Genomic DNA, 20,209 nt, shown 5'->3' on the forward strand with positions numbered 1-20,209 from the left:
TCAGAATCAACCTCATTATTTTCTTCCCAAAGCCTGCTCTCTCTCGGTGTTTATGTCAGTACCCAGAGCTCAGACACCTCACAGTCGTTTTGAACTCTGCTGTCTCCCTCAGCCCCACAACCATAAGTTTATGACAAGGGCCCATGACTTTACCTACTATCTCTTTCTTGTCTGACTCCCTCTCCCAGTCCCTGTCTAAGTTTCCTTAATCCAAGCCACCACCACCCAATGCCTGGTTTACCATCACCAGTCTCCTGCTGGTCTCCCAACCTCCTGAGTTGCTGCCTCCACATCCATTCTCCAAAATGCCAGAGTAAACTGTCCTAAGTACAAACTTGATCATGACACTCTACCGCTTAAAATCTTTCAACGACTTACCACTGTCGTTAGGATAAACAAACTCTTACTGTAGACTCAACGGCCTGTAGGATCTGGCCCCCTGCCTACATTTCTCTAGTTTTATCTCTTGCCTCTCTCCTCTCAGGATTCTCAGCCCCAGCCTCCCAACATTCTTTTAGAAAAACTTCCTGAAATGTTCTCAGTTTCCTCAAGGTCTTCATCCAAGGTGTTCTTACTGCTTGAAATATTCTCCTGTCCTCCAACACCCCTCACCTGCCCATCTCTAATTTATCAATGCCGTTTAGCATAGTGGCTAAGAGAGGAAATTGAGGAGACAGACTTTAGTTCAAAGCCCAGGTGCTCCTCCACTTACTATGTGACTTTGGGAAAACTGTTTGACCTCTCTATATTTTAGCTCTCTTTTACTAAAACAGGGATATTAATAGGATCTACCTTATTAGATTATGTGCAGATTAATGAGTTAATTAAGATATTTAGAAAAGTACCTGGTACATGGTAAGCTCTTTAATAAATTATGTCTTATTACCATTATGAACATCATCATCTACTTTTCTTCCACATCTTAGATTAAATGTTGCTTCTTCCAGAAAACCTTCCTTAAGCCCCTGAACCAGGTTAGTGCCCCCATAGCCGGCTCCTATAACACTTTTTGGAGCTGCTTACACAATGTCTGTGTCTTCTGCCAGACCAGCAGAGATAGAGAGACCATGGCTTTCTTTTTGTTTGTTTGACTTCAAGTTCTGGGATATGTGTGCAGAATGTGAAAGTTTGTTACATAAGTATACATGTGCCATGGTAGTTTGCTGTACCTATCAACCCATCCTAGGTTTTAAGCCCCACATGCATTAGCTATTTGTCCTAATGCTTCCCCTCCCCCTTGCCTCCCACCCTGCAACAAGTCCTGGTGTGTGTTGTTCCCCTCTCTGTGTCCTTGTGTTCTCGTTGTTCAACTCTCACTTATGGGTGAGAACATGTGGTGTTTGGTCCTCTGTTCTGTGTTAGTTTGCTGAGGATGATGACTTCCAGTTTCATCCATGTCCCTGCAAAGGACATGATCTCACTCCTTTTTTGGTTGCATAGTATTCCATGGTGTATATGTACCGCATTTTCTTTATCCAGTCTGTCATTGATGGGCATTTGATTTGGTTCCATGTCTTTGCTATTGTAAATAGTGCTGCAATCAACATATGTGTCCATGTGTCTTTACAGTAGAATGATTTATATTCCTTTGGGTATATACCTGGTAATGGGATTGCTCACATGGTATTTCTGGTTCTAGATCCTTGAGGAATTGCCACACTGTCTTCCACAATGGTTGAACTAATTTAGAGTCCCACTAACAGTGTAAAAGTGTTTCTATTTCTCCACAGCCTCGCCAGCATCTATTGTTTCTTGACTTTTTAATAATCACAATTCTGGCTGGCATGAGATGATATTCCATTATGGTTTTGATTTGCATTTCTCTAAAGATCAGTGATGTTGAGCTTTTTTCATATGTTTCTTGGCCTCATAAATGTCTTTTGAGAAGTGTCTATTCATATCCTTTGCCCACTTTTTAACGGGTTTTTTTTTCTTATAAATTTGTTTAACTTGCTTGTACATTCTGGATATCAGACCTTTGAGACCATGGCTTTCTTGCTCACCACTATATTCTCATACCCAGCATGAGACCCTGGGTCTAGCATATAATTACCACACAATGAATATTTATCTGCTCCATAAAAAAGAACAAGATCATGTCCTTTTCAGGAACATGGATGGAACTAGAGGCCATTATCTTTAACCAACTAATACAGGAACAGAAAACCAAATACCACATGTTCTCACTTATAAGTGGGAACTATAATAGATGATGAGAACATGGACACATAGAGGGAAACAACATACACGTGGGCCTTTCGGAGGGTGGAAGGTGGGAGGAGGGAGAGGATCAGGAAAAATAATGGGTACTAGGTTTAATGCCTCGGTGATGAAATAATATGTAAAACAAAATTCCATGACACAAATTTACCTATGTAACAAACGTTCACTTGCACCCCTGAACTTAAAAGTTAGAAATATATGTATTTATTTATTTATCTGCTGAAGGAATGACCCAATCTGACTGTTTAATTACTACAAAGGTCATCCAGATGGTCAACTAAAATCTTAATTTCTTCTGGTAGAACCTAAACCCATTTTCCTCCTTCCTCATCATTTAAAGGGCTTAAAAAAAAAAAAAAGAAGACTAATTAGAACATCCTCTTCAGTCTATTGCCTCTTTAAGAATCATCATTAAAAGATATCATTTATATTAACTTCATAACAAAGATTTTTTTTTTTTTTTGAGACAAAGTTTTGCTCTTGCTGCCCAGGCGGGGGTGCAATGGTGCAATCTCAGCCCATTGCAACCTCTGCCTCCCAGGTTCAAGTGATTCTCCTGCCTCAGCCTCCCAAGTAGCTGGGATTACAGGCGTGCACCACCACGCCCAGCTAATTTTGTTATTTTTAGTAGAGACCGGTCTTCACCGTGTTGGTCAGGCTGGTCTCGAACTCCCGACCTCAAGTGATCCACCTGCCTTGGCCTCTGAAAATGCTGGGATTACAGGTATGAGCCACCACACCCGGCCAATAAAGATAATTTTTAAAAACCCATCTGGGCCGGACACAGTGGCTTACTATTATAAACCAAGCCCTGGTATTGAGAAGACATTTGGTTAAAAAGCCTGCATGGATAATCCACTATTTTTTCTAGGGCTAGTCCAGTGTTTCCCAAAATGCATGATCTTTTGAGATAGAGTCTCACTCTGTCTCCCAGGCTCAAGCGATTCTCCTGCCTCGGCCTCCCAGATGGCTGGGATTACAGACATATGCCAACACTCGGGGCTAATTTTTGTATTTTCAGTAGAGATGGGGTTTCAGCATCTCTACTAGACCAGGCCAGGCTGGTCTAGAACTTCTTGACCTCAAATGATCTGCCCACCTCGGCCACCCAAAATGCTAAGCTTACAGGTGTCAGCCAGTGCGCCTGGTCCCCAAAATGCATGACCTTAAGAATCATCTTATTTGTTAAAAATACATGGTCCCATGCTCTTTTCTTACAGATTTTTTTTCTGTAGGTCTGTAGTAAAGCCCTAGAATGTAATGTTAACAAGTACACTGGACGGATTCATATGATCCAGATGAGTTTGAATACTGCCATGATATAAACGGACTTTTAACTTTTATGTTTCTTTTTTGAGACAGGGTCATGCTCTGTTACCCAGGCTGGAGTGCAGTGGTGCAATCATGGCCCACTGCACCCTCAACCCCCTGGGCTCAAACAATCCTCCCACCTCAGCCATCTGAGTAACTGGGACTACAGACATGTACCACCATGCCTGGCTAATTTTTTTTTCTTTTTTTCTTTTTTTTTTGCCCTGGCTGATCTGGAACTCCTGGGCTCAAGCAATCCTCCCACCTCAGCTTCCCAAAGTACTGGGATTACAGGCATGAGGCACCACACCTGGCCAACCTTTCACTTTCAAGCAACATTTGCGAAATTCTCCAACTTATAAGCTCATGTGCAAGTATTCCAAATGGCCTTAAAATCACCCTTGTTCAGCAGCTTTGGCAGTAAATTAGAAAGAACATGGAGCCGAGAGTCAGAAAACCTAGATTCAATTTCTTCTGCTACTTACTATCTGTGTAACCCTTATACCAGTCACTGCATCTCCATCTGGTCTTGGTATATTACATGGAAATAACAAAGCCAACCTAACCTGCCTCATAGAGTTGCTATGGAAATAATTAAAGAATACTTGAAAAGGGCTTTGTAAATTAAAATATCACCATTACAGTAACATTTTATTAAATCAGCCTGCTCTAATTCAGAATGTGTGAATGTTGTTGTCTAGCCCAATGTAGCTTTTGTTTTCACATTATCTATAAGGAGATCATCGCCTCCTTACACATGACAGGCAGTGATAGGCATTGGAACACACAGATAAGCAGTAGCTTCCTGTTCCACAGCAAAATTATAAGATTGGATGTGCAAAATCAGGGGAGCCTGTCTACTGTATGAGTACTGCTTCTACAGGACTAGAGTCTCAGCTATCAGTAAAGCAAAGCTGGCAATATTCCTACTGGAAGTTAGCTTGGTTATGAGCAGTTAATGCCAGTCATTACAGTAAAATCAATCTGAAGAAGTTTTCTCCAGACTAGGAATATTAAAGGATTTTTTTACACTGGTATTTAAATTTCTAAAAAATACTATATTCTTTTTTGGCCACCTTGAGGAACATATACTAAATGCAGTATTTCCTTGGCAATTAAGTGTCATCCACATAATCAGTAGTTTGGGATATAAGCACAGCTGAGACTCTGGGTAGGAGATATTGGATCAACTAACTTAGCTTGCACCACTATATACAATGAACAAGTGCCTCCCCGTCTTAATATCTATGTAGGGTGTACCAAGAGCATGGCATAATGGTGTCCTCAAGGGCCGAAAAGGCACATGTCATTTCTTTAAGAGTTAGGCTCTCGTATAGAGAGGACTGTTTCTTGCCTCATACCAGTTTCAGGAATGTGTGATGAGGTCCAGTTCTGCCAGCATCCTCATCACTACCACTAATCACCTCTGCTTTTCCTCCTCGCCACTTTCCTCTAATTCAACCCAGACAAATCTCTTCCACTTTGCTGTCAGAGCCTGCTGCTTATCGCTCCTATCATTGCTTTTAATCAATCTACCACAGATGCATCCACCACTTCTGCCCTTTGCCACTGAACTGTCTGGCCTGGCCATTCTCTAACTGGATGCATAATCTTGGGCAAGTCATTACCTTTTCCAGCATGTATTTCCCTAATAATTGAAGAGGTTGCTAACATCCCTTCCAGTTCTGCTATTCTATCATGATTCTCTTCTGCCTCCTGGTTTTTTTCATTTTCTCAAGTTTTTTCACAAAATGGCTTACTAAATTTGTGTAAAAATTGTCAACCAACTGTAGTATTCATTTCTTTCCATGAAGCAAATAAACTATATACTCAATGCTCTATGGTTAACTTTATAGCAGTTTCTGGTTCTATATGCTTACTATTCAATGTATTTACTATCAAAGAGATTTTCCAAGGAATTTGGTTCAGAGTCTTCAACAATTCAAAAAGAATGGTAGTTCCAGAAGGTATGGACTTATTTTATCACACTTTCAAAATTAAAAACTACATTTTGGTCAACATACCCTAGAATTTAATTTTTCACGAATTAGTCTTACCAATTAGCAAGGTGTTACTAAAACTTTAATTGGAGAAATCTTTCTTACTAAAGGAAAATCTGCTCACAACAATTTTGTAAAGATTTGAGAATGAATAATAAATAACTACCAAATTTATATTTAATGTTTGTTAAATATGGCAGAGTGTTCAGTTCCCTGTAACTCCCTGTAATTTCCTGATACCATAGATGAAGAAAGGTTAGCTTGTTACCCAATACTATTCAAGGACATCTTTTTGATCTCAGTGCATTATACACTTTCAAAACTAGTATGACAGCCCTGCTATCATGACTCTGTAACCAGCTGTGTCTAACCAGCCTTGGTTTATTTTCAATCTAGCATTTTTAGATGTATAGCACTTGAGGTTTCAGAAGAAAGAGAAAAATTTACAAATTGTTTTGCAAAGTAGAACAAAAAATAGAAAACTAAAGCAAAACATCTGATCCCCAATTGAAATACACCAGAATCTCAAGGAAAAAAGTATTCACTCACGAAATATTATAGTGCGAATACACTTTTGAGCAAACGAAGTGATACATGCACACATATACATACACACGACTAATAAGGTAAACTGTGAAAAAGCCCACCAGAATGAATACAAGAAATACTATTAGAGTTCCAAAAGTGCACAATCACTGACAAATTTTTTTGAAACTGAAATAAATAAATTATCCTCAATTCAACCAACCAAAACCAACAACAACAACAAAATATTAGTTTTAAAGCTCAACACTCTCAGTTGCAAGTAGCAATGGTAATCTCAGTTATTTGACAATGTAGTCACCCAGATATCAACTCTTTCTTACTAAACCTTATCCTGGCAATTAGCTCAGGTAATCAGAGCACAATGCTACTAAAGCTAATAATACTACTAATAATGACAAGTTATCAAGCACTTATGTACTGTCTGTTTTATAGAGAATAAGTATTCTCATTTACTCTTCACAATAAGCCTATGAAATCTGTAGAGAAGCTAGAATTCAAGTCTAGGTTTGGGTCTCCAAGTTCAGGTTTCACCTCTAAATAGGAAAGTTAGTGTTGCACAGAAAGAAAGAACAGGAAAAAACAAACAAAAAACAAACAAACAAACAAAAAACAAGGTGGGAGCAATGGGGGCTAGTGGGGAGGGGAGTGAGGGAAGAAGATATTCAGGGAGTGCAGACTCAGATCTGTAATCCCAGGAAACCTCCCTCTTTGGTTTTTCCTCCAAATCAGATAAAGGTATGCTTTTAGGTCCAATCCTTCAGTTGCATCTGTTTCCTCTTATGTAGACTCCAGCACTAGTACTTGAAAGTTGCCCTGCCAACTTTAATCTGCAGAACTTGTTCCATTCAGGCACATGTACTCCCTTTTGGGAGCCAAAGGGCAGAATGAATAAATATTCAAAAACATTTATGACTAAGTTTGTTTCTCTGCCTTCCCTCACCTTCCCTGCCTCTGCGAAAAATATAACCCATGTAATGACTACTGCGATCAACACTGGCTCACCAGTAAGAACAGGTATCTATACCCTAATACTAGAATGTCAACAGCAAGCATACGACATTTACCAAGCTGGACCTCCAGGGAGTCACTAAATCCGTTCAAGAATGCCAGAGCGATAAACAGAAAATAGCATTCGAAGTCAAATCCCGCCATTCTGATGACTGTCAAACCCTTTGCTTTGTTAAGCACCTTAGTAACTTTCCAGTGTTTTCTCATACGACAACAAGATTCATGGTTGCAAATCTGAAGAAAATTCCAAGCTACTTGATCCTAAAATGTGCCAACTATTTTGCAACCCTTCCAGAAAAATCAAGAATGTGCAAATTTGAAATTGTGCCTTCTTTTTGTCTGAGATTGTTCTTAAAACAAAAATTTAAATTTTAAAAAGTGAAAGTGTGTCTTCAATCAAAAAGCTTTTAATAAAGTTTGTAGGTATAAAGAAGTCTACTCCTGAGTACTCATCCAGTCTATAGGCCCATCACCAATGTACAGTGTATGAATGTTGCAGAACGGATGACTTGGTTTCAAATCTTGACTCTGCAATTTAATAGCTATGAAACCATAGATAATGAAAGCAATTTACTAAACCCTCTGATTCTTCCTCTGTCCACTGGGGACAATGGAGCATAGCTCAAAGAGGTTAAAAATAATCTCAAGTTCCTGGCACATTTCAAGCACCCATTCAATAAATGATAGTTATTAATATTTCTTCTGGGTTGTCAATTTAAATAACTAACATTTCATATATAATTCTTCAAATCATGTGATATCACAAACTCTTGTTAAAGAAAGACACCTACTATTAATAAGCTCTAGTTACAGAAGTATTCTTCAGTCATTTGAGGTTAACCCTATGCAGTTAACCAATGTGAAAACAGAAATTGTGATTACACCTGTGATTTTGAGAATCCTTTGATTCTTGAGCATGTCTAAGCAAAGCATGTTTTCGTGAATGGTTTTTCCAGAGGAGAACCACACCATTCCATGCTGTTTTTAAGTCCTCACTATCTATTGAATTAGGAGAACCTTGGAATACTACAAAGCCAAATGAGTTCCATCAGCAACCAGAAGCTACAACATCTTAGGGATTTGCTAATGTAAACATCCAGAGGGCAAAACAAAGGGTTGAAGACTTTTTCTGAAATCTAACCTCACTCCACAAAACAGAATATTATTCAGCAATACAAACAAAATGAAGTACAGATTTCATAGATAAAACTTGAAAACATTATGCAAAAATCAAAGAGACACTCACCAAAGAAATACCTATTATATGATTCCATTTATATGAAATATCCAGAACAGGCAAACCTACATAGACAGAAAGTAGATTGGTGGTTGACTAGGGCTGGAGTGGGTGGGGGTCAGGGAGTGAGGGGCCTAATGGGTACAGCATTTCTTTTAAGGAAGATGAAAATGTTCTGAAATTAGATTTGATGATGGTTGCACAACCCTGTGAACATAAGTAAAAACCTTGAATTGCACACTTTAAATGGGTAAATTGTATGGTATAATAATTATATCCCACCAAAGTTGTTTTAAAAAATCTAACTCACTAACTGATTAGTGGATCATTTATTCTTCACTGTGTGTAACAATATCCTCTTCATTAAAAACTAAAAGTAAGTGCTCAGAGTGCTGTCTTATGTTTAAAGTTATAAAATATCTTGACATTGGAAGTCTACTTACTGTGCCTTTGCATCTATCGTCTCCACTTTATTTCAATAGCAATCATTTTAGATGAACTCCAGTAATGAAAACTACTCAAATACATGCAAAATGTATTTATGCTCAAACCACATTCTACAGATTACATTTTTTATTGCTCCATAGCAGTGACTGTTCTTTCCTTTATTTAATACAAACTGACCACCTTTGTTATCAATCTTTTTTTGATTACTTGCTACACTGACCTTCAAACAACTGAAACTCCACATTCACAGGATCTCCTTTTGTTCTCCTAAGAAATACAGGAAGTATTCGGGTAACAATGACAGACAAAGAAGTCTTACCTACTAAATTGGCTAAACCCACCTTCTAGGGGTATAGGGAACACAGGGGATTCACCTGAGTGGGAATGTTACTGGTGAGAACTAGGAAAAAGAGATGGCCCAGCTCTTGACCAGGAGATGGAGATAAATTAGAGTGTGGGCCAAGTAATGGACAGTCTTGAAAGCCTAACAACACTGAGGAACCTGTTATCTAGAATATTTTTACTGATTGTGAAGCATACCTGTATTTCAAGTTTTTTCAAAGTTTTTGTTCATAAGTTTAGAAGAGCCAATTTGTGAGAAAAGACAAAATGTGAGAATCCACGCTTTCTGCCCCTCAGATCCTAAAATCTGAGGCAGACAGATTAAACATACTCACATGAAGATACTCACATGAAGAGACTAAGAATAACAAGTATAAAAATATACTATCAATTCAACATATACTAATATAAAATACTTAAAATATATAATTGGTTATAAAGAGGAAAATATTAAATATTAGTACTAGAAAGTAGATTCAAAGGCTGCATAAGAACTCTTGAGATTAAGATAGTAATTTTGTAGGGAAAAAACTTACTAGTACTATTTATATACAACAATTCTAAAATCATAACTTTGGTGGAACAATATTTTTAATCACAACTCTAATTATTCAAGTGTCAGCTCTGCTAGTTTGTTTTTCAAATTATTTCAGTTCACCCCTCCAACCCATGTGAAGAATCTGTTTAAGATGAGCTGCTCTTAATTTTGTTTTTGAAGAGTCCCAGAATTTGAAGATAAAGGAAGTATTTTCTTTTAAGATCACTTCTTCTGCTTAAGCACTTAAAAAAAAATTCCAACAACCCAGGGTAAATTGAACCTGTCAGCATTTCACTTCAATTATGATACTATGATCCTCTGCTGTTCCAGTGTTCCAGTTCAAATTTTGTATCTAAATCTTACACAAATACTTCCCTTAATTTATCAATTATCCTTCCTCTGGGGCCAAATCTTTTCAACACAAATGTTACTTATGGTGTTACATCACTTGCCTTTTACTATACGCTCATATGTAGATGACTTGGACTTATCATTTGAATAATCAACCAATATGGTCAATTTTAAACAGAAAAAAAAAACCAAAAAAACAAAAAAACACATTCAGGCATGGTGGCTCACACATGTAATCCCAGCACTTTCGGAGGCTGAAGCAGGAGGATCGCTTGATCTCAGGTGTTCCAGACCAGCCTCTGAAACATAGTGAGGCCTTGTCTCTACTAAAAACCAAAAAAATTAGCTGGTGTGGTGACGCACACCTGTAGTCCCAGCTACTCAGGAGGCTGACATGGGAGGATCACTTGAACCCAAGAGTTTGAGGCTGCAGTTGGCTATGATCACACCACCATACCCACTGCCTTCCAGCCTGGGTGACAAAGTGAGACCCTGTCTCAAAAAAGAAAAGAAAACAACAAGTTATTAACATTAGTCTTTGCTTACCAATTACAAATTTTATCTTGATAAAATTCCCTAAGGCATAACTGTCTTGTATAACTACAGCAAAAGTCTTCAAACAGGTTTTCCAAAACTAACAATGAAGAATGTGGGCAAGTCAATTGGGAAATCATAATCTTAATTATAACCAAGTTGAATACTTCACTTACTTTTTTTTTTTTTTTTGAGATGAGTCTCGCTCCGTCACACAGGCTGGAGTGCAGTGGTGCGATCTCGGCTCACTGCAAACTCCGCCTCCTGGGTTCAAGCGATTCTCCTGCCTCAGCCTCCTGAGTAGCTGGGACTACAGGTGCGCGCCACCACACCCAGCTAATTTTTGTATTTTTAGTACAGACGGGGTTTCACCATGTTGGTCAGGCTGGTCTCAAACTCCTGACCTCGTGATCCACTCGCCTTGGCCTCCCAAAATGCTGGGATTACAGGCGTGAGCCATCGCACTCAGCTGAACATTTCACTTTCTTTTTCAGAGAAACAGGTGATTGTGAAACAGTATTATAATGTTGCTCCACATCATGCAAAGATTTCACATACATATCCACTGCTAAGATGTTTTCTCTTACTGTTAACATAAACCCAAAAGGTTAACATATGCCTTTCCTACTAGGTTGTTTAAATGTTTCTAAATAAACAAAGAACATGGAGTAACATTATTAGTGTATCTTACCTGAGCCCAGTCTGCAGGCAATGCCTAACCACCCCAAAATTCAATAAAATGCTTAGGAAGTGCACATTTGATTATAAAACATCAAAATAAATAATCATCTCAGGGTAGGACCACAAGCATATCATACGTAATCACTTGGTTTAAAGGGAAAAAAGGCCAAGAGACGAAAAATAAAGCAAAGAAGGAAACAAAATAGGTTGAAAAAGAAAAAAAAGGGGGGGGGCAAAACTTCCCTGCAGATAATTTTCCCTATTTCCTCAATCTGACCTTCGTCCTCCATTTTAAAAATCCTCTGACTACAAGTTCCATGTGTTCAGTTCACTTTTTACGGGTATACTTTTTCCTACAAACGTCCTTGTGCAAAAAAAAAAAAAAAAAAAAATCTGATTTTAACATGATGAGTTATCATTTTACAGAAGCAATAGTTCTTCCTGCTCGTGAGGACTCCAGAACAGTTTAGCGAGTATTCCTTTTAAAGGGGCTTTGTAATTGTATGAAATAGGCCAAATCCAGATACGATTACTATCTTAATCGTAACTGGGGAGGTACGATTCCGCAGTGCAAAAAGCCTTCTGAAATTCTGTGTCCCTACACCCCCTTCCATCCTCAGCCCAAACATGTTAACAGAATGCTCTGCATCCTTAGCACAGGGCCAATATTCAAACCAAGCGAAAAACTTTATTTTAAAAACACTTACAAGGGGCGAACCAGGCAGGACAGCGTGTGACTGAGGAGGCAGCAGGGAGACTGACTGGCTCCATGAACCCGGAATGGCTTAAAGGGCACAAGCCCCAGAGACTTAAGGCAGTTTTCTCCTACACTCTAAGCTGCGCTTTAGATTCCCAGGATTGAGCGAGCAGTGTATTTCGTACTTTAAAACTCTGCAAGTAGTCTAAGCATGCAGAAGACAGCCAAGGGAGCCAGGAGGGGCCCGCGGGGCGCAGGAGCCTGAGAAAGAGGAGAGCTGGGGAGGGGAAGGCCAGGAGCAGAGCCCGGAACTGGTCATCACGGGCCAGGCCTGGTCCGGGCCGCCGCGGGAGCGAGGACGCGGCGCTGCATCCGACTCACCTGCCCATTCTCCGAGCCCCGGGCCGACCCCCGCCTCATTCCCCACTCCCCAGACCCGGAGGGCCGTGAAGAGCGAGTAGGAAATACGCAGGGCTAGGTAGGCCACGGTGCCCGCGCCGACCCAGTACAGGAAACCGGCGGCAGGAAGAGCGCTCTCCATAGCTTTCCACTAGGCCTCACTACCTTCGTGAATGAAAAGAGCGAATGAATGAATCCAGGAGGAGGCGCCGGCCGTGACGGTGAGGATGACACTAATAGGCGCGGCTCCGACACCACTTTGGGCCTAAACCCCGCCCGCGGGGCCATATCCGTGTCGCTATTGGTGATCTGTCTTTCCCTCTGCGCGTAGTGCGTCAGCCATTGGCTGACTCCAGTTCCACTGCCCCTCCCACACTCCTCCCGTCACCACGTCCCCCGGGGTTCCGCCAGTGAGCGCCCTGTCTCACCCCACCGAGGCGCCCCGGCCTCTCATTGGCTGCAGCCGTACTCGCGACTGCGGAAGACTGCGCGCGGATTGGCCGGTCAGATCCAGGCTGGTTTGAGCTCAGGTTCGAAGAGGAAATGGGATCAGAGAAGCCGCTAGTGAATGGAAAGATTGTAGTAAGAAGTGGGCGTAGCCAGGGCGCGGTGGCTAACACTCGTAATCCCAGCACTTTGGGAGGCCGAGGCGGGCGAATCGCTTGAGCTTAGGAGTCCGAGAGCAGCCTGGCCAACATCCGAACCCCGTCTCTACTAAAAATACAAAAATTAGCCAGGCGTGGTGGCGTGCGCCTGTAATCCCAGCTACTCGGGAGGCTGAGGCAGGAGAATCACTTGAACCCGGGAGACGCAGGTTGCAGTGAGCCGAGATCGCGCCACTGCACTCCAGCCTGAGCGACAGAGTGAGACTCCATCTCAAAACAAACAAACAAAAGAAACAGGTGTGGAGCCACAGTTTTATTTTCAACTCTTTATTAAATAAATATATATTTTACATATATGATATAATTATATAATAAATATATCATTGTTAAGCGTGCTGTCATTGTTGCCATAAACTTTTCCAGATAAAGGCTTGCAGTCTTCTGTGTCTGTGCCTTCCTCACTGCAGGCATTCGCCCGGGTTACACTCACTCATAGAGAGCCCTTAAATGCCAGACCTCCCTCTCAGCCGAGCACTAAACATCACTTAGTTCCCAACGATTTGGAGTTCAAGGCAAATAACGTGATGGAGTCTAATAACTGTTAGACGATGGCATCAGAGCTGTACGGTGAATGAAAAATATAGGAACACAGCTTGCTGAACAATTAATTTTGGAAGGAGACTATATCTTTTAATTTGTCTTCAAAGGAGGATACAAATTTTACTTTCTTTTTTAAATTTCCCTTTTTGGTTGGGGGGCGGGGGAGTAGTATTTCCAGGGGGCACAGAAGTGTGAATTCCAGATAGAGGCATGGGAACTACGTTAGCAAAGTTCCAGAGGAGAAAGACCACAAGGTAAGTTTAAAAAATTGTGTAAAACTTAAGGAGATTTTGGGCTGAGATGATGGGGTTTTCTAAATATACAATCATGTCATCTGCAAACAGGGACAATTTGACTTCCTCTTTTCCTAACTGAATACCCTTTATTTCTTTCTCCTGCCTGATTGCCCCGCCCAGAACTTCCAATACTATGTTGAATAGGAGTGGTGAGAGAGGGCATCCCTGTCTTGTAAATCAATGCGCAAAAATCACAAGCATTCTTATACACCAATAACAGACAAACAGAGAGCCAAATCATGACTGAACTCCCATTCACAATTGCTTCAAAGAAAATCAGATACCTAGGAAGCCAACTTACAAGGGATGTGAAGGACCTCTTCAAGGAGAACTACAAACCACTGCTCAACGAAATAAAAGAGGACACAAACAAATGGAAGAACATTCCATGCTCATGGATAGGAAGAATCAATATCGTGAAAATGGTCATACTGCCCAAGGTAATGTATAGATTCAATGCCATCCCCATCAAGCTACCAATGACTTTCTTCACAGAATTGGAAAAAACTACTTTAAAGTTCATATGGAACCAAAAAAGAGCCCGCATTGCCAAGTCAATCCTAAGCCAAAAGAACAAAGCTGTAGGCATCACGCTACCTGACTTCAAACTATACTACAAGGCTACAGTAACCAAAACAGCATGGTACTGGCACCAAAACAGAGATATAGACCAATGGAACAGAACAGAGCCCTCAGAAATAACACCACACATCTACAACCATCTGATCTTTGACAAACCTGACAAAACCAAGAAATGGGGAAATGATTCCCTATTTAATAAACGGTGCTGGGAAAACTGGCTAGCCATATGTAGAAAGCTGAAACTGGATCCCTTCCTTACACCTTATACAAAATTAATTCAAGATAGATTAAAGACTTAAATGTTAGACCTAAAACTTTAAAAACCCTAGAAGAAAACCTAGGCAATACCATTCAGGACATAGGCATGGGCAAGGACTTCATGTCTAAAACACCAAAAGCAATAGCAATAAAAGCCAAAATTGACAAATGGGATCTAATTAAACTAAAGAGCTTCTGCACAGCAAAAGAAACTACCAGCAGAGTGAACAGACAACCTACAGAATGGGAGAAAATTTTTGCAATCTACTCATCTGACAAAGGGCTAATATCTAGAATCTACAAAGAACTCAAACAAATTTACAAGAAAAAAACAAACAACCCCATCAAAAAGTGGGCAAAAATATAAACATACACTTCTCAAAAGAAGACATTTACGCAGCCAAAAGACACATGAAAAAATGCTCATCATCACTGGCCATCAGAGAAATGCAAATCAAAACTACAATGAGATACCATCTCACACCAGTTAGAATGGTGATCATTAAAAAGTCAGGAAACAACAGGTGCTGGAGAGGATGTGGAGAAATAGGAACACTTTTACACTGTTGGTGGGACTGTAAACTAGTTCAACCATTGTGGAAGTCAGTGTGGCAATTCCTCAGGGATCTAGAACTAGAAATACCATTTGACCCAGCCATCCCATTACCGGGTATATACCCAAAGGATTATAAATCATGCTGCTATAAAGACACATGCACACGTATGTTTATTGCAGCACTATTCACAATAGTGGAACCAACCCAAATGTCCATCAATGATAGACTGGATTAAGAAAATGTGGCACATATATACCATGGAATACTATACAGCCATAAAAAACGATGAGTTCATGTCCTTTGTAGGGACATGGATGAAGCTGGAAACCATCATTCTCAGCAAACTATCGCAAGGACAAAAAACCAAACACCGCATGTTCTCACTCATAGGTGGGAATTGAACAATGAGAACACTTGGACACAGGAAGGGGAACATCACACACTGGGGCCTGTCATGGGGTGGGGGGAGGGGGGAGGAATAGCATTAGGAGATAAACCTAATGTAAATGATGAGTTAATGGGTGCAGCACACCAACATGGCACATGTATACATATGTAACAAACCTGCACATTGTGGACATGTACCCTAGAACTTAAAGTATAATAAAAAAAATTGTGTAAAACAATGAAGTGCTTCACAGTTACTCTCTACCTTCCTTTAAGAGTTTTTGTTTCTTTCTCTGGCATGGATTTGGGCTCAGAAAGGTACCTAAAATTTGTTCTTAGCCAGTAGGGGCTGCTGATTCAAGACTGGAGTGTTTTTTGTAAAGCAGGAACTTAAGGATAATAATTCTAAGGGTAACAGTTCAACGTATCTTGCAGCTAACTTTATAGTTTGATAAGATTCAATTTGAGCCTTATTTCTTGCTGCCCAAACCCCCCCTTCTCCATTCTCTTATCAGATTAATTAGGTCTAATCCTAAGGCTGTAAATGTAAACCATCTATTACCATGCAGAATTCAGCCATGTGAATTGAGCTGACATCATATTTTAATTGAATTTGGTACCTTTGGCTGGAGCTGCCTCTTCAGTTCAACTAAAGGCCCACCACTCTTCTCCCTCGACTTCTCCCTCTTCCCCAACTCTTTGCCTACAGTATAGCTATATCCCCAAATTTATATATCCCAGCTCATCATTGCTCACCAACAAGGCACGCTCTAGATATTCAGTTCCATTCTTTTTAGAATAGGGTGGAATGGGGAGAAGACAGTTATTATAAACTAACAATACATATTTTTTGTTGCATATGTCTGTCTGTCTGTGGCCCCTACTAGAATCTGTGATTATAGGGGACACTATGCTGTGAATCCATAGGACCTAAAACTGTGCCTGGTACCTAGGGGACCCCAAAAATTCTAAGAAATAAACAGAAGTGAAGATTCATTCATTCAAAAAATATTATTGTGTTCTAATTATGTGCCAGTCCACTGAGCTAGGTACTAGGTATAAAATAGTGAGCAAATGGGCAATTCTCAGTCCTAACCCTACTCTACCATTCAACAGGGAGTGGCCACTGTGTCACTGTGTCAGTGTCCTTTGCTGGCCCCTTCTCTTACTGGCCTCTAAATTACACAATGCCCTCAGGCTCAGACCCCAGCTCTCTTTACTTCTCTAATATATGATTTTATCCAGTCCCTTGGTTTTAAATATCAACTGTAAGCTGATTATTTCCAAATGTCTCTGTCCAGGCTCAACTTCTGCTTAGAGGTCCAGACTTCTATACGGTATATATATCCACCTGCCTATTCACATCTCTACTCAGATATAAAATAAACATTTCAAACTTAACATGTTTAGAATAGAACTCTATGCTCAACACATGCACACACACACACACAGACACACACACACACACACACACACCCTCTTCCTCTTTTCATTCCTATTTCTGCTAATGATACCATCATTTACCCCCTTTGTAAGGCCCAAGACTTAGGGATGAATGTTGACTCTTTCTTTTCTTTTTTTTCCCGCTCTTACCGCCCAGGCCAGAGTGCAATGGCACAATCTCAGTTGACTACAACCTCCGCCTCCCAGGTTCAAGTGATTCTCCTTCCTCAGCCTCCCAATTGGCTGGGATTACAGGTGCCCGCCGTTACACCCAGCTAATTTTTGTATTTTTAGTAGAGACAGGGTTTCACCATGTTGGCCAGGCTGGTCTCAAACTCCTTACCTCAAATTATCTGCGCACCTGGGCCTCCGAAAGTGCTAGGATTACAGGCATGAGCCAACGTGCCAGGCCTGAACCTTGATTCTTTTCTTTCCATTACATTCCATATCCAATTCTTTAGCAGATCTTATTCACTGTACTTCCAAAATATATCTTGACTGGCCACTACTAACCTAATTCAAATCACAAGCATTTTTAGCTTGGAATATGGCAATAGCCTCCTAACTGGTCTCCCTAAAGCCTGTCTTGGAGTTTGTTGTCCATGTAGCAACTAGAGGGTTTATTTTTTTTTAAGTAAATTAGATATCATTTCTTCTACTCAAATCCCTTCAAGGACTTTATATCACATTAAGAACAAAATCTTCCGAGTTGAGTTTGTCTGTCCTGACCTCTCCTCTGCTCACTTGATTCCGGCCACACTAACTCCTTGCAGTTCCTCAAATAAGTCAATTTCATTCTGGTCTCAGAGTCGTTCTATTACACTTCCACTTGCCTCTGCCTGGAACCTCTTACTATCTTCCCAAGGCTCACTCCTTTGTATTATTTAGGCTTTTGTTCACATGTCATCCCTCATCCCCTTTAGAATGGTATTCCCTGACCTCCCTTCATAACTGTCCCAAATAGCTTTTTCCTCTGCTCTAGCAATCCTTATCTTTTTATCTTACTTTGTTTTCCTTACAGAATGTAATGCTTTCAAATTGTTTGATTACTAGGTCTTTGTCCATCTACCTAATAGAATGAATATAAGTTCATTAGTACAGCGAACTTTTCTTGTTCACCACTGTATCTTCAGCTAAGATGTGCACGCAAGAGTACCTGACACTTGGTATACAATAAATATCTGTTGAATGGGTGATGAATGAATAAATGAAAATAGATTGTCTAGTGGGAGAGACAGACATTCAGCAAACTTCCAACTAATTATATGATAAAAATTGTAATATGTACAAAGAAGAAAATAATAGGACATAAGGAAAGAGGTTAACAAGAGGACCTAATTTAGGTGGGGGAGAAGAAACAGCCTTGAAACGCCTTTCTAAGGAACCCATGTTTGAACTGGGATCTGAGAAAATGCAGAAATTGAGTGAGGGTGGGGTAGGGGAGAAAGCAACCAACACCGGAATGAAGGTTTTGACGTGGTTTTGAAGAATACACATCTGTGCCTCTTGCAACTATCACAGCATATGGCATAAAATTAAATAGGCAATAATTGTTGGCGTAGGGCTATTTAAAATAAACACATGTACCTTGGAAATGGAATTTCCATTGCTGTTGGAATTTAGTTATTTTAACGAAAAGGAACGTTAAAGACTGAAACCATCTCATTTTGGTATCCATTCCTCTTCTAGAACGCCTAGGCATTACCCATGCAATTAATAGGAATAATCGTTATTTAAAATGTACACATTTATTCTGATCACCTCAGCCTCTTTTTAGGAATTAGGAATACTAATTGTTTTATCTACTAAGAGAAAAAATGGCGACTTCCACAAAGTGAGGCAGTACATGCCAGATAGCCCTTTGGAGTTCAGGTGGTCACACACTTTTGGAATTCAACAATCCTTTGTCGCTGAATAAATTTTACGAACCACAGTAAACTCTACTGCATACAGGACCCTATAATGATGACCCACTCCTATTCAGCAGTATTCTGTGCTGAAATTTAACATCTAATGAAGGGTTAGTAGAGGCATACTAACCAAACATGTGACTTAACAGCTCTCCAAAGAAGAGGCAATATGATAAAACTCTGGCCTTTAGTGTCAGGTAAATCTGGAACGAGATCCTGATTCTGCCTCTTATTAGCTGTATGATCTTGTATAGATTTAATTACTATGCATTCAAATTCCACATCTGTAAAATGAGAACAATACTACTTAAGCATTTAGCAGTGACTGGCAGATAGATATTAAGGGTTCAATGAGGTAGGTACTACTCTTATTCCCATTTTACAAATGAGGAAACAGAGGCTTAAAGCTAATAAGTGGAAGAATTGGAATTTGAACCAAAAAGGCATGACTATGAAATCATATCTCTAGAACTAGCTCAGAGAAAGCAGCATCTAAAAAATGGCCAAAGGCTGGGTGCCGTGGCTCATGCCTATAATCCCAGCACTTTGGGTGGATCCCTTGAGCTCAGGAGTTCCAAATCAGCCTGGGCAATATAGCGAAACCCCTTCTCTACAAGAAGTACAAACAAACAAACAAAACTAGCTGGGCTTGGTGGTGCATGCCTGTAGTCCTAGCTATTTGGGAGGCTAGGCAGGATAATTGCTTGAGCCTGGGAGGCGGAAGATGCAGTGAGCTGAGATTGCGCCATTGAACTCCAGCCTGGGTAACAAAGTGAGACCCTGTCTCAAAAAAAAAAAAAGAAAAAAAAGAAAAGAATAGAAAAGAAAAGAAAAAGACTAAAGGAGAGTAGAAGAGTCTCTAGAAATATTTTGTTGTTACACAAATAAAATACTCAGACGCAATCACATTAGATTTCTGCTTCATTTATTAACAAATTTAGAGTTTAGAATGGTATTTAATATGAAAAAAATGAAGCAACAATATTGTATCATATTAGTACACAAATATTCCCATTTAGTTGAAAATTCATTTTTAATATTTCTGTAAATTGAGTTTCAGATCCGAGATTCCTGATGAAATCAGGAGTAGTTCTATAAAATGAAAGTACACTTCATAATCAGGGAATTTCACAGAAGCAAGGAATTATTAAGCATACCATCTTGTTTAATCCTTTGGGACACAGCTGAATCCTTCACTTGGCTGTAAAATAAAACCTTTTAACAGTTCTGTCTTCTCGCTCATCTTCATTTAAACAT

General features: G+C 40.0%; 1 protein-coding gene across 2 annotated transcripts in view; it reads right to left on the reverse strand.

Moving 5' to 3' along the window:
- The window catches only part of HSD17B12 (hydroxysteroid 17-beta dehydrogenase 12), a 168,823-nt gene extending 156,245 nt beyond the window's left edge, over nucleotides 1–12,578 (reverse strand). The window contains exon 1 of one of the 2 annotated variants that reach the window (XM_032166223.2): nucleotides 12,297–12,578. In XM_032166223.2, coding sequence (XP_032022114.1) covers nucleotides 12,297–12,456 — 160 coding nt within the window. In that variant the 5' untranslated portion in view covers nucleotides 12,457–12,578. Of the gene's footprint in view, nucleotides 1–11,925; nucleotides 12,245–12,296 lie in introns of those variants that run through there. The other variant, XM_058446266.1, reaches the window with a different exon arrangement.
- Nucleotides 12,579–20,209: the final 7,631 nt, after the last annotated feature.

This window comes from Hylobates moloch, unplaced genomic scaffold (assembly GCF_009828535.3).
Source record: "Hylobates moloch isolate HMO894 unplaced genomic scaffold, HMol_V3 SCAFFOLD_11, whole genome shotgun sequence".
NCBI lineage: Eukaryota > Metazoa > Chordata > Mammalia > Primates > Hylobatidae > Hylobates > Hylobates moloch.